The following is a 15284-nucleotide window of genomic DNA, read 5'->3' as shown; positions in this document are numbered from 1 at the left end:
CTGACGACTTTTGAAGAAGACTTATAAAAGTCTTCTTCAAAAGTCGTCAGAATGCAACATTAAATTTGGAATCAATAAAATCACAATAATTTATTACAATGATAGCAATCACAGCCCTACATGAAATCTAGCTGTAGTTATAAAGAATTGTTTTAATAAGTAAAAATAAATGAGAAGTTTAAAATCAGTAATCACATTTTGTTATCGACTGTACTTTTGGACACCTATTTTGTAGGGAGGTGCTTATTGCATTGCTAGAATTAATTTATGTATCCTAATTACAGTCTAGTTAACATAATTATGGATTAATCCATCACTTTTATTTATGCTTAGTTTAAAATAAAATCCAAAAATAACAGTTGTATAAAATTTATTAATATTAAAACCTTAATTTAGATTCGTGCATAGTTAATATTTTATCAACCTCTACTGCTCTTTCTTTCAATGTTGCCATTTCTTCTTCAGTTAGAACGTTGTTTTTCTTGCCAGCATTCTTTATCAGAAAGTGTTGTATGAACAGTCGTATGCTTTCCCTGAACATGTGCAGTTTGGGAGGTTTGGATACCCTGTGGAAGACTTCTAAGGAGGCTTGGAAGTCAGCGTTCATTATGATGGCTAGGAGGATCTGACGCATGAACCGGACCGACTGCTTGTTCAGGTCGGAGAATTGGATCACCTGAAAATGTATAGCTTATTGATACGAGTATAACAAAATAAAGGTCAAAATATGAAATTCAAGCATAGACTAAGGCTGGGTTGCACCATCTTACTTTGACTTTAACAAACGTCAAAAATCTGTCAAACTCCATACAAAATACACCAGAGCCCCGATTACGGTAACTTTTAACGTTTCCAATCCAGACGCGCTTCATCGATTCTGCGATACGATTGGTCAAAACAACAACAACAGTCGTTCAACAGCGTACGTCAGCACGTACGCTGTTGAACGACCAACCGTATCGCAGAATCGAGAAGCGTGTCTGGATTGGAGACGTTAAAAATTACCGTAATCGGGGCTCAGTTATCGTTATAGTCACGATTAAAGTTAGGTGGTGCAACTCAGCCTATGAGATTTGGAATGACTGAGGTTCAATAAAAAGAATGAATGCATGTTCTTTATTGGATTTAAAATAAGGGTAAATATTTATCGGATGAATCGACAATCGACAGAAGTATTTAACACTTCAGCGAAGGATTTTATTGAATTTAATTAAAATCCGCTACCTTGGTCCCGGTCGTTCATTATTATTTAGGCGAGACTTAATTCTTGACCAAAATTATCTTACCTTCAGAACGGACAACGCCAAGCCTTTCCCCATAATGAGGTGCACCAGTAGTTGCGCTAAGTTGGCCATGCTGTGTTTCGGCAAATTCTCCAGTTCCTTTATTTTATCCCATGTCGAGTATTGTATTGAAAGCTGTAAAAAGAAACATTAATAAATTAAATAACACTAAGTTATCAGTCTAAAAAGAGGCTCTACCACCTACTGTGGGCACAAACAGGATTTATTACTTTGGGATCAAATGTTATTAGACTGTCTTATGACCATTAGTCTATTTCAAGGGTTTACGATTAAAATCAGATTATATTTAAGAGTGGACAGTGTGGACACCACATAAATTGGGATGACATAATGAATAGATAAAAAGTTACTGGGTCATAATTATTTCAGTCCACATTACTCGTAATTTCCAATTTGTTTTTTTCTTTGTAATCAATAGATGGGTGATTGTAGTCAACTGTCTTTGATCCAAGTACCTATCAGAACTGTTTAGATATCTGTATGGGAGGGGCACAGGAGGGTGTTTTTTGTTACGTCAAATGCAATACACGCACATTACCTACTCTATTTAGTTTTACTTTTGTTTCATATTTATTTGATGCTGTTTTGTGTCGCTGAATAAAATATTTAATTTTCATTTTGAAATGTCAGCGAGATTTCAGATTTGTATGCTCTGTCACGTCATAATATGTCAAAATCACCCTTTCCGTGCCACTCCGATATAGATGACCCACGCTGAACTGTCCCACCAAACTCAATGACAGGGGGGCGCTACCATCGTTCAACTATATGGTTTCCAACATGGCAAAAATCGGAACCAGCGATACGGTATTGACGGTGGCGCCCCACTGTCAATGTCATGCATAGGACAGTTCAGTATTTTAGAACTATACCTCAGGCACAGACTGAGTTAATCGTTAAAACTATAGTATTATTTACTAACCTGATATTTCCTATCGAAGTCGCACAGTTTCTGCGCCAGCACAGCGTAGTACGGGTTAAACGTCTTCTCTTGCAAGCAGCAAGCCATTAGCACGTGCACCGTCTCTCTCTCCTGCTGCCCTTTGAGGCCTAAGTGTTGAAGCTTTTCGAACGCGTCCATGTAGTCCTAAGGGGTTAATAAGAAATATTGATTGGTAAACGCTTCAGTCGTTCAGGAGCTACGAAATCACATGCAGACATGTCAAACTTTTTGTTTCATGGTAAATTTAAATACAGGTTGTCCCAGAATGGGTGAATCAAACTGCTAGGGGAGGTAGCTCTACTAATGTACTGTCCCTAAAAAATATGAAAAAAAAATTGAGTTCGGAAAAAAAAGTGCTCTAAACTCGAAATCTAGTCATTATTTTCAAAAATTTGTTTACAGATAAACGAAGCGATCATTGTACAATTAATGTAAGAAAAAAGTACAAATAAACTCCAAACGCAGCAATTATAGCCAGATACTTAGGCAAGGCTAATTTATTTTCACTTTTGAATATTTTTTTTGTGTCCTTATGCGCTTTATTTTTTTTTTTCATATTTTTTAGGGATAGTACATTAGTAGATCTACCTCCCCTAGCAGTTTGATTCACCCATTCTGGGACACACTGTATAATACATTTTAGGATTTCGCTCAATGGTCACCCAAATGTTCACAGCTTCCCTTCGCGATCGAATCAGAAATGAAGATTGAGACTAAAGCAACCAACAATGCACACTGAATCATATAACTCGTATAACTGATGACTGATGACCGTTGGGGCAGAAAAGTTCTCAAGTACAGTAAAACGTAGCACTCGGTGGATTGACGACCTAATGAAGGTGACGGGAAGTGTTTGAACGAGGATATTGCAGGACCGATCTTCGTCGATATTCTTAATCCTATCTTTTGTCCAGCATTAGACTTTTTTCTATTAAATAGGAAAAAAAATGAACCTAAAAGATTACTCTAGTCTTTGTAGTCAAGCCCTTAATTTATTGTCCGTGGTGCATAATCTTTTCTTAAAGGTTTTAAACCTTTGTTTGTCACCTGTCATCCGCTTTGCAATGGAGGGAAGTCGAACCTTAATTTCGTTGCGGGTCCAATGACAGTTTAACTTACCCCCGGGACAAACTTAACCTTCATTGGTTGGGTTTTTGTGGCGGTCAAGCTGTAGATCCTGGCTACACAGGAGTTGCAGCGGTGGGAACGAGAGGTGGGAATAGTCCCGTTTAGTCTTTGTAATCAGCAAGGGAATCTAAATAGATACATATATCTATATATATATACAGTCGTGGTCAACTAATTAGGGACGATATATGACTAAAACACAAGACCGTCTCTCCAGTCCCAAAAAAAAATCTTCACGAGGCTTTGTAGCTTGTGCCTATTAATAACAAGTAATTTGGCTAGTATTCTAAATATTTAAAGGCCAGAAAAGAAACTAGCTAGTTGCGATCAATATTTTTAAAATAAATAAATCATTGCCACCTACACATTTATTGACCTAGGGATGGACAACTAATTAGGGACACGTAACACTTTCACTGTAAATGTAAATAAATTGGAATTTATTTAAGTGTTTATTACATAAAAAGTTTTCATTAATAAATATAGAATTCAAAACAAAATCATCAAACGTATTTTTATAACCAATATGGTTGGTTTTGTTGGTTATAACCATTTGACATCGGCGCGGCATGGATGCAATCAAATCATTACAGGTTTCTAAAGAAATATTATTCCAAATACCATTAAATGCCACGAAATGCTGATTTTTAGTGCCAGTACGTTGAGCTGCAACTTTTTCCTTCGTTTCATACCATAAGCTCTATAGGGCTTAAGTCTGAGTTGTTTTCGGGCCAATCTAGTACCGTCACTGACTGTTGCGCTAGGAATTATTAAACTGAGTACGCGGTATGTTTTGGGTCGTTATCGTGTTGAAATGTTTATGAGACTGGTAAGACTTCTTCAGCATATGATAGCATCGTTTTCTCCAATATTTATTTGTATTGGAATTGCTCAAGTTTAACTTCAGTTCTTTTTATAGGTTACACTCTATGTCCAGAAAAACAGTCCCAGATTTTTATTTTGCCGCCTGTATGTTTCACCTGCTTCTTCGTTTACTTTGGTATCATTTCGGACTTTACAGGTCGTCGCACGTATTGTCTGTCATCGGATGAAATAAGATTTATCTTGGTCTCATCAGAAAACAGCCCATTTATCCATTGAGCAAAAGCCTAATGTCCATACTTTCTTGCAAACGCCAATTTTGCTTCTTTGTGTTCCATCTTCAGTAGTGGAACTTTTCGAGGAACTCTTTCTACAAGATTTGCCTCCACCAGTCTCCTTCTGACGGTCCTCGCAGATACTCCAGCAGTCGGTTCTGGTCCAAAAATCTCGCTCTTGATCAGAACGAAACCGAGAACGAGAACGAACTCTTTGCGAGAGTGACCATTCTGCGATCATCTTGTGGGGTTGTTTTTATTGGCCTCTTCCTTCTAGGCATACTTTCTGTGGTTTCATGATTTTGAAATAAGGCACTGCATCGTAGATTCATGTTTTTGGAACATTTCAGATGATCTGCAATTTACCGGTGTGACCATCCACACTTATAAAGATTGATTATAACTTAGCGCATTGTTGCTTTTCTTTCAGCCCATTACCTTTAATAATTTGATGAGTTTTTAACTCGCAAGATAAGAATATCGCTTTTCAAATTGACGCCGAAATTACAAACGAACAGAATAAAAGTTATTACTTTTTATTTTTTTAATTTAGAAGGAAAAACTTAACCGTCCCTAATTAGGTGGCCAGGCCGTCCGTACCATAATTACCGATTCATGTGATTTGATTTAAGATTTTTTTATTAAGTTAGTAAGTTTTTTTGTTGTTATTGTATTCTGTTAAATAGAGTACTTGATAGTCAATATGTTAACAAAGTAACAGCCAGTAATATTGAATGAAGCTCACAATAATAGGATATGAACACTTAGTATTGCTTAGTATTCTATCTGTCCCTAATTAGTTGACCACGACTGTATATAAATGAAACCCGTTTTCCGTTGTCACGACATAACATGAAAACGGCTTGACCGATTTGGCTGATCAAATCAAATCAAATCAAATCAAAAGATTTTTTTTTTGTAGTTTTCTAATACTCTGTACAAGGTTTTTACGGAAAAAAATATAAAGAAAATTTCTACGCTAAGGCGGTACGAAGTTCGCCGGGTCAGCTAGTTAATAAATAAAAATGACTAACCTCGGCAGACATAATGACGCAGAATATGCTTCTTCTCACGTCAGTGTTCATGCGTTGCTTCCTAGCTAGTTCCAGCAGCTTTTGATCTGTAGTAGGCAGGTTGGCCACAGCCGGCTTGGTCTCCGGCACGCGGCTGCCTTCCCAAGCCGACCCCACCACCCACCATTTGCCTCGTTCTTCCGCTATTTAGAAATAAGGATTAAATTAATAAAAATCGTTCTTCCGCTATAAAAAAAGGCTTAAAATAAAAATAGGGACTAGGGAATCTCACTATACAGGGTGTTAGGTAAATGGGTATATGAGCCGACACTAGCCCATGTTAACATGGTCATATAAATGGTATGGTGAAGTCAGAAAATCGATATCTTCATTTTAATTATTTTAATTTTCATACAAATCGGATTTCATTAAATTTATTTTGTATGAAAATTAGAGATGAAACGGATAGTTGTTTGGCCGGATACCGGATACCGGATATCCGGCGAGCTGCTAGGCCGGATAGCCGGATATCCGGCGGCCGGATAGTTGTCCCATTGTCATGTTGCATGTCGTAACGTGTTTAGCGCCGCACAGGTGCTTCGAACGCGATCAGTGGGTCTAGTAGACTAGACAAGACACACTTTTCGAAAATCAAATTCGTTCGAATAGAATGTCAGATTTTGCCACTCGTCGAAGGGGCAGATTAATTCGGACGATTTCGGTTGCCATCGTGAGTAGGTATGTCATTGAATGGCGAAAATTCAATTAGTTTACTTGCTGCGTAATCTGACTGAACTGCATTATACAGGGTGACTTTGAAATCGTTGGCATTATTTTTAAAATAAGACTACTCATGATTCCCCAAATATGAGTCATATCAAATTAATTAAAATTTCAATATTTGAAATCTTGTACAGATGACAGCACATCAATCTTCATATTCATACTGTGGCATCTTATTTCAATGTATTAAGTGTTATTTTGCAACAAATTGTATGGGATGATGTGCTGTTGAGTGTACTTACAATAGTTTTAAACTCTTTTTAAGAGCACACTAATACAAATACATACATAGTTAAAATAATGTCAAAAAATCTCATTGGATTTGTCTCATATTTGGGGAATGCACTATGTATCATGAGTATTCTTATATTAAGAGCGTTTACGCCGTTTGGCGCAAAAACAGTACTTTTTCAACTCGTTACAATCATTAACCAGTAATACTACAAATATGTTATAGGCATAAATAGTTAGGCAATTTCGTCGTCTAAATAGTTAATTGAGAAAATATTGCGATTAGCTTAGTATTCAAGAATTATATCAAGATAAGTCCACACAGGTTTTGTAAATTTCCACTTTAGCGTCAGTTTACAAGCTGAAATTTTTATAAAAATACTGTGAAAACGATTTAACAAACATTTATATCCTATAGCATAGATCCTTGGGCAAATAGTTATCTGAGAAAATTTTTAGATTTAAGCATTTTNCTGTATAAAATATTCTCAAAATAGTAAAAAACCTTTGATAATTTACTATTTGATAAAGAATTTACGTATTTATTATTGATTAGGACTAATGTATACCATTATTTATAATTATAGACTCGGTGTTGGAAGATTTGAAGATTTTATAGTTTCTTTGGGCTGTCACTTGACAGCCTGGCACACTTTTACGATGGTGGATCAAAGTATTTTGGTTTGACTATAGAGCGTGAGAACACGCACACAGTCACAATTATTTTAGTGTGAATAAAAATAGCATCGAAATTACCTAAACTTGACATGCCACGCTAGACGTAAACGCTCTTAAAAGGATGCCAACGATTTCAAAGTCACCCTGTACGTCATCAGACCATCAGTGAAAAAAAGATCGCCTATTTTATTTGGCAATATTTCGACATTAAAATATATTTACTATTTATGTATCCGTCATTAGAGTGAATAGTCCAGAAAAGAAATTAGTTTTTTGAAAGGCCTTAATAATAATATGGCTTTTTTGTAACTTTTTGAACTTTAGGTAAAAACCGTAATTATTATAAGCCATTTTATTGATATTAACTTAAAGAAAAACCGTAATTATGATAAGCCATTTTATTGATATTTAACTTAAAGATTAATGTGTTTCATTTTATTATAGGAAATTTTCGTAGTTTTTTAATATCCGGTATCCGGCCGGATAGTGAGCTACTATCCGGTATCCGGCCGGATAGTAAATTTAGGCCGGATATCCGGCCTACCGGATAGTTACCGGATATCCGTTTCATCTCTAATGAAAATTAAAAAAAATGAAAATGATGATATCAAATTTCTGACTTCACCATACCATTTATATGACCATGTTAACATGGGCTAGTGTCGGCTCATATACCTATTTACCTAACACCCTGTATTAAGTGTACTTTCCTATTTGGATGGGGACCAATTTAAGTATAGATGACCCACGCTGAACTGTCCCACCAAACTCAATGACAGGGGGGCGCTACCATCGTTCAACTATATGGTTTCCAACATGGCAAAAATCTGAACCAGCGATCCGGTATTGACGGTGGCGCCCCACTGTCAATGTCATCGACAGGACAGTCCAGTATTTTGGAACTATACAACCCGCCGAGTTAACTGCGCACCTGGCAGCAGTGACGTCACATCGACGAGCAGAACGCAGGCAGGTGCGCGGGTAAATGGGAGGGAGTTTCATTCCAGCGAGGTGTGCAGTTAGCTCAATCTTGTAGTATTGTATATATAGTATTGTATATATATATATATAAGGTTGTAGTATTTAAGTTGTGTAACATTGCGGGTGTCCACTAATTAATTAAAATAATGTTTGTCTTAAACTTTAATTAGAATATCTCTGAAACGTAGGAGGACTATCGCATTTGCATTCGCCGGGATGGCGCGTGGCGCCACTGTAGAGTAGGGCAGGGTTTCCCAATATTTTTTTTTCCAAGGAACCCTAATTGATTATAATTTTCCTAGCGGAACCCCCGTACTACTCCGCCCGCACGCCCTGCCCCTCCCTTTTGCGTAAACAAGTCGGTGCGAGCGAACACCGTCGGTCACGAAACGTGGGATAATATTTTTTACGGAACCCTTGCGACCTTTCCACGGAACCCCAGGGTTCCGCGGACCACCATTCGGGAACCGCTGGAGTAGTGTCATGTCAATCGCTTGTGGTGCCAACTGTTAAATATAAAAACAATAGCCCTCATTATGATATGAAGTTAGCTCCTTTTTTTACCTTTGAGCAAGTCCTCTAGCCTGATATTGAGCGGCGTGACGTACTTGCCTTTCCTTATAATGCCTCGTATCGTCTTCTGGAGCCCGGGATCTGGGTAAGATTGTTTATCCTTATTACCATTAAGATAAGACCTATTTTTGCCTACCTTTCAGCAGGTCTTCTAGCCTGATATTGAGCGGCGTGACATAGTTGCCTTTCCTTATAATGCCTCGTATCGTCTTCTGGAGCCCGGGATCTGGGTAAGATTGTTTATCCTTATTACCATTAAGATAAGACCTATTTTTGCTTACCTTTCAACAAGTCTTCCAGCCTGATATTGAGCGGCGTGATGTAGTTGCCTTTTCTTATAATGCCTCGTGTTGTCTTCTTGAGTTGCTCGGCGTACGTGGGCTCATAACCCGGGATCTTTGTTAGATTGTTGTTCTTTACCGCCATTAGAACTTCTAGAAGGAACTTTATGCGAGACCTGAGGAGTGGAGAATAAGGTGGTAGGTGTTAGTTTGTGATTATTGATATTACTTCGCTTTAGGCCTGATTTCCACCGAAGCGGAAAGGAGACATATTTGCGGAGGAGATCAGAATAACCAGAAATCAGATTTCCGTACCAAAACTGAACGGAGATCGGTTATTGGAACCAGGCCTTAAGAAAAAACAAAAAACCAAAAGAAACAGTCTGTCAAAGAACATTTTCGTGACACGTGACAAACGATTATGAATGAATCTCAATTTCTTCATTTGTTCCAAGTCTAACTATAAGATGTCTACTCTTAAATTATTCTTTCTTTCTTCTTTCTTTCTTAGACAAAGGCCTTCCCCAAGAATTTTTGCAACGATTGATCATACGCCGCTGGCATCCAGGTGCTTTCCGTGTTCTTCAGGAAAGGATGCAGGAAAAATCTGGAATTCATTGGGAAGGCCTATGTTCAGCAGTGGACGTCCTGTTGCTGAAATGATGATGATAATGTTTGTTTTCTTACCCATCAGCTGCCTTTTCGTTGAGTTTAGCCACGCGTGCCTGCGTGGCATGTATGAACTCCTTCAACGCCAATGGTTCCTCTTTCCTTAGTACTCCGCCTACACTCCTAAGAGCTACGAGCACACAGTCAATGTTCTTCTCAGTGAGATCCTCTAAAAGGCGAGTGAATATGTCGTAGAGGAGCGTAGCGTGGTAGATCTGGAAGAAATAAGTAAGATGTCAAAGTGTGTGCCTAACCACAGAATAATAATAAGTACTTACTACGTACAGAAGTTTTACTTCGCGAAGGTATTTAAAAAAATGTATGCTCAATGACATTAACAATATGGTGTAATTTAGCCTGTCTCAAGAGTCAAGCACCATTTTGTTGACAAACGTCAGTGATCGGCACTGCGCCGAAGCTATAGGGCTGACTTCGGTAAAATGATGTGACGTGAGGTGCCAAACTGCGGAAAATGGCGGAGGAAATACATGATTTAGCATAAATTATCATGAATAATATTAACTACTTATTTACCTCTCAGTGTATTGAGGCAACTTAAAAAAGTACATTCTGTGTTTTTATTATTATTTAGGCAGTTAAATACTGCACAGTATTTAGTACACCATTTTCTTTATTTTCTTCCATCATACACAAGAATACGCGTGCGTGAGTCAATGTTCGCTCGTATGTGAGGCCTTGTCGAATAGTATCCTGTAGGTGGGCCATCGTGCGTGTTTTGTTTTCGATGTAAACTCGCTGAGATGAACAGGCCTGGCCTAACTTTCAACCTAGTCTAGGTACGGACAGGGCGAGCGCAGGGAGATGTGCGGGTAAGTGGGAGGGTGAGTCGAATTCCAGTGAGGTGCGCAGTTAGCTGGATCAGGTGGTAATGGCAGTAAACAGGGCACATAGCTCGTAGAACTGATGACCGGTGTTGCATTAAAAAGGTCTCGAATGGCAACCACGGACTGGAAAGCGTAGTGTAGGCATTTCACTCGGTGGACCGACGATCTAGTGATCCGTTGTAGAGGGACGCCTTGTTGATTATGTTACGTCAATAGATCCGTTTTTTATTAATATTATTAGTGTCTTTAAAGACATGAGAGTAATCAAAATACAAGTAACCAGACGCCATTTCGTATCTAACCTAACTTACCCAATCTTATTTCAATTGCAATAAAGACATGTTACGAACTTATTGCGCACTTTGGGTGACACGAACTATTTGACGACTACTGTACTATAGTATTTACTAAATCATTCTTGCTGCTTACTGACCTTGAAACTGTACAGATAAGCCAAACACGATACGAGGTTGTCCAGCGTCTTGTCTTCTACACGTTGGGGCGTCTTCATCATTTCGTCAAACCTCGTGGTTAACTCTTGCAAGAAGTGCGCTCCTGAAAATCACAACATAAGGGTAGATATGAATATTAAGTAAACAAGATATCGTTGAAATACACTAAACGAATGAAATGAAATAGCATTTATTTGATGGGACACAAGAGACACAAAACAGCCATCTTAAATATCAACCATTAATATTAACAATCTAAATGTAAATGTAACGTCAACTGTATTATGTAGATAATTTTAACCACTCAAACACGTCTGTCTAAAACTCATCATTATCATCTTATCTAGTCTCCACTTTAGAAGCTCAACTTTCTCTAATCTACCAGAAGCAAATAGAGAATTTGGCCTACACCAGAGTAAATACAAATGAGTAGGTCATCTTCATAGAAACGCACCGAGCGCGGTTTGTATGTGAGCGCGCCAATACATATGCGGCGCGCACGCACACATTGACAAAGTTTAGCGTGGATTAGCGGGGAGCCAGTCGTCACACAGTCATGGTTGCGCCGAATTTTGTCAGTGTGTGCGTGCGCGCCGCATACGTATTGACGCGTTCACATACAAACCGCGCTCGGTGCGTTTCTATGAAGGTGACCTACTCATTTGTATTTACTCTGCCTACACTCTCCTCTGTCTATAGACGGGTTCGGACATTTAACATAACAATTTCAAAGTGTTCATTATTTTTGAACTTTAAAACAAGCGAATTTGGTTCAAAATATTAGCCTTATTATGGCTAAAACTTACCAATTTCAGTAGCCACATTGGCGTGCAACACAGACACTAAAGCAGCATGTTCTGCCACCATTCGATCCGGCGTGGCTGATGGACCGACGGTCGCGTCCAACCATAGGCGAGTGAGCGCCGTATTCACTGAGTTCCTACTATTGCTGGCGTATAGATTCTCTATGGACGTACACGCCCAGTGGAGATTTGTGCCAGCCAGTTTGTTGAGAACGCCTGGAGAAATATAAAATGAGAAAAAGTTAGGCATTTCCATTCAACATAAATAAAAAGTCATAAAAATAATTTATCTTTTGCAATAAAGCTTTTAAAAAATGCTTTTACAGGCAGGTCGAATACAAAAAAAGAAGTGCTAATGTGCTTTAATATAACTTTAGTTACAAGATACACAAATTAATAATTTCTACTTTTCTACTTATGGCACAGCTGGACGTATAAAAAGGGGTGTCACACATTCGTGTCTTTGTTACCTCCTTAAAGTCGTAGTCTAACTTGCAGGGTTCTCCATTCAAAACATGAAAGAGACAGGGCGAATGTATTCGAAAATCAGTTTGCTGCAACTTTGGTTGGTTTTATATGTTACCCAAAAAAAATATGTAAAAAAAAGCATTTCAACTTACTTTTGATTTGCCGTTTTAACTGTGCTAATTCTTTGTCTGATCCTGAGTCTTTATTTCTCAAATGAGGCGGTATATAAACTCCTTTCTCTTCCTGCAATAAGTCAATATTGAGTTTATAGATTGGTCACTTAGTTTTAATATTTTAAAGACACTATTGTTTACAAAACCTACCTTAATAATATTACCCTCCTTATCTCTCTTCCTTCCATAAATATCTTCCCAAACATCAGGTTTTTCTTTACTTTTTTCATCATTTTCATCTTCTGGGCCATCATCAGAGAAACCCTCCATTTCATCATCATCATCAGACAGATGTGACACTTCATCATCACTGAACACTTTGCTCAAATCATCTTCTTGTATAATTCTCTCTTTGCCTTTACTTTTTACAGTTTCTAGTTTTTTATTTTTGTTATTCTTCTCAGTTTCTGCTTTGGAGTTTATATTTTTCAGTGATTGTTTATCTTTTTTAGCTTTGGAAGATTTTGTTTCTCTCTCTGAAAGAAAAAAGTTAGATTTATTTTACAGTGTAGCTATTTCACTAATATGTCACAGAAATAATTAAATTCATGTCTTAATCTAGAAGTTCATTTGTTTATGTTATTATAACTCACCTTCTGGTTCACTATCTGACATTCCATCATCATCATTATCATCAGAAAATCCTTCGCTGCCTTCATCACTTAAATCCTCATCATCATCTACATCCATTTCTTCATCACTATATTCCCCATCTAATTCTTCTCCACTGCCTTCATCATCACTTCCTTCATCAATATCAGATTGTGAATCTTTAACCTTCTTTTGTTTATTTTTACTGGAAACCTTTTTTCCAGTGACAACAGCCAGGTCTTCTTCGAAGTCTGATTCTGCTTCCACATTCGCCAGATGTTTTTCAGCTGCTACTATTTGTTCACTGGTTGTTCTGTCGCAAATTTCTAAAAGATCTATTGTTTTTGGTTCAGGAATATATTTTAATAGCTATTGATATAATTACACTATGTGACTATACCATAACACTAAAATACTGAGCACACACATACTTCCTAACCTAAACTGTACCACTTGTATAGCAATAATTATTGTGCTGTTAGATATAATTATCATTCAAACACCATCTATACTTATAATAAATCTGTAGAGAGGTCAATTCTGTACATTAAGTATATTTTCAAAATAACTATCAGGGGGTGATTTGTGATCGATACTGATGCCAAAAATGCAATCAGTAAAATTTTTGTCTGTCTGTCTGTATGTTCCTTATAGAAACAAAAACTACTGGACGGATTTTAACGAAACTTGGTACAATTATTCTTCATACTCCTGGGCAGGTTATAGGATACTTAGGAATTCCCACGGGAATGGGAATTAGCGGGAAAATCGTTTTGTATGAAAAATCTGAACCGCTTAAGTTAGACGCTTGAAATTTGGCATGCAGGTACCTTAGTAAACCTAAAGCTTAGTTACAACAGGATATTGCAAAATTCCCACGGAAACGGGAGTTAGCGGGAAGAAACATTTGTATGAAAAATCTAAACCGCTTAAGTTAGACGCTTGAAATTTGGCATGCAGGTACCTTAGTAAATTTAAAGCTTAGTTACAACAGGATATTGCAAAATTCCCACGGGAACGGGAGTTAGCGGAAAAAAACATTTGTATGAAAAAATCTAAACCGCGTAAGATAGATGAAGGGGGTAAAACGGGATCCACGCGTACGAAGTCGCGGGCGGCCGCTAGTAAACAATAATAATAATAGCACAAATTTATTAAAAAAAAATGTTATTCTTTATGTTTTTAACACCTAAAAGCTGTTAAAAAGGTGATAATAGTTTATATTTTACAAAATCTATAATTCTTATGAATAGAATTAAATAAATCTAGTTTAAGTTTAATTGCTTCATTCTTGAAAATAAGTACTGAAATAAAGAATCAGTCATACTAAGACCAATAACAGTTAGTGATATGTACATAATCACATACAGTGCCATGTGTGCAATTTTGTAATTGTAATTTCAATATTATTATTGTTAAAATCAAAAATAAGTAAAAAAGGATACAGTCAAGTCCATCATCAGAGAAGAAGTTCTTCTTATTTTTGCACTTGTTCAAGCCCAGCTGTTTCTCCAATTTCTTGATTACTTTATCTTCATCCTCATTAGCTTGTAGAAGCATTTTTCTTCTCCGTTCTTCCATTTGAGACTTGAGCTCTTCAGCTTCTTTCAAATCCTTTTGCCGTTCTTTGGAGATAATGTCTTGTGGTGTTGGCTGGTTTTGCTTTTTCTTTTTCTGCAAAGAAATTGAATTGAACATATTTTGTGCAGACTAAGGCAATAAATAAGAGGATAATAGCTGAAACTTTATTAACTTATACAATGATTAAAGCCTAATTGGTTTGAATGAACCAAAATAAAATACCACATTGCAATTTTAGTGCATTTTGATCCTTAGATTTTGACCATGGTAACACAAGAAAATTTATGTTAAAGACTTACCTTAACATTTGTTTCTGTTTCTGGAGCATCTGGTGGTCGCCTCACAAATCTACCAGCTACATATTTAGGGGTTTCATCGGTGTTTTTCTTTTTCAAATAATGCTCTTGACGGTGAACCTTCTTCTGCTGCCGTTTTTGTTTGCGCAATGCTTTTCTTGTGTTAGTGAACATTTCAGACTTATTAGCCTTGTTTTTTTTAGCTTTTGTCATGGTTAAAGCTTTGATTTTTATATTAAAATAGTTTCAAATGAACAAAACAAACAAACACTTTTAGGTTATAAACTCACATGACAATCTTCTACTACTGTCATTTTGACAGCTGTTATTGTTTTCTTTTTTTAACCCTTCTTGTACGCAACTGATAAGTTCATGAGCTATGAGCTCATAGATA

The 15284-nt window shown here is 37.1% G+C and overlaps 1 protein-coding gene across 1 annotated transcript; it reads right to left on the bottom strand.

The window, feature by feature from the left end:
* Window positions 1–353: 353 nt before the first annotated feature.
* Window positions 354–15171, bottom strand: LOC114350325 (nucleolar MIF4G domain-containing protein 1 homolog). Its single transcript, XM_028301080.1, has 13 exons — window positions 14894–15171; window positions 14459–14687; window positions 13016–13348; window positions 12573–12898; window positions 12402–12492; window positions 11785–11997; window positions 10960–11081; window positions 9700–9896; window positions 9013–9188; window positions 5507–5688; window positions 2227–2391; window positions 1287–1418; window positions 354–676 (listed from the first exon to the last, which is right to left on the bottom strand). The coding sequence occupies exons 1-13, from the start codon at window positions 15101–15103 to the stop codon at window positions 380–382; spliced, it is 2673 nt and encodes an 890-aa protein (XP_028156881.1). The 5' UTR covers window positions 15104–15171; the 3' UTR covers window positions 354–379.
* Window positions 15172–15284: the final 113 nt, after the last annotated feature.

This window comes from Ostrinia furnacalis, unplaced genomic scaffold (assembly GCF_004193835.3).
Source record: "Ostrinia furnacalis isolate ACB-3 unplaced genomic scaffold, ASM419383v2 OfSCF0867, whole genome shotgun sequence".
NCBI classification, from domain to species: domain Eukaryota; kingdom Metazoa; phylum Arthropoda; class Insecta; order Lepidoptera; family Crambidae; genus Ostrinia; species Ostrinia furnacalis.
This window is presented reverse-complemented; position numbering and strand designations above follow the sequence as displayed.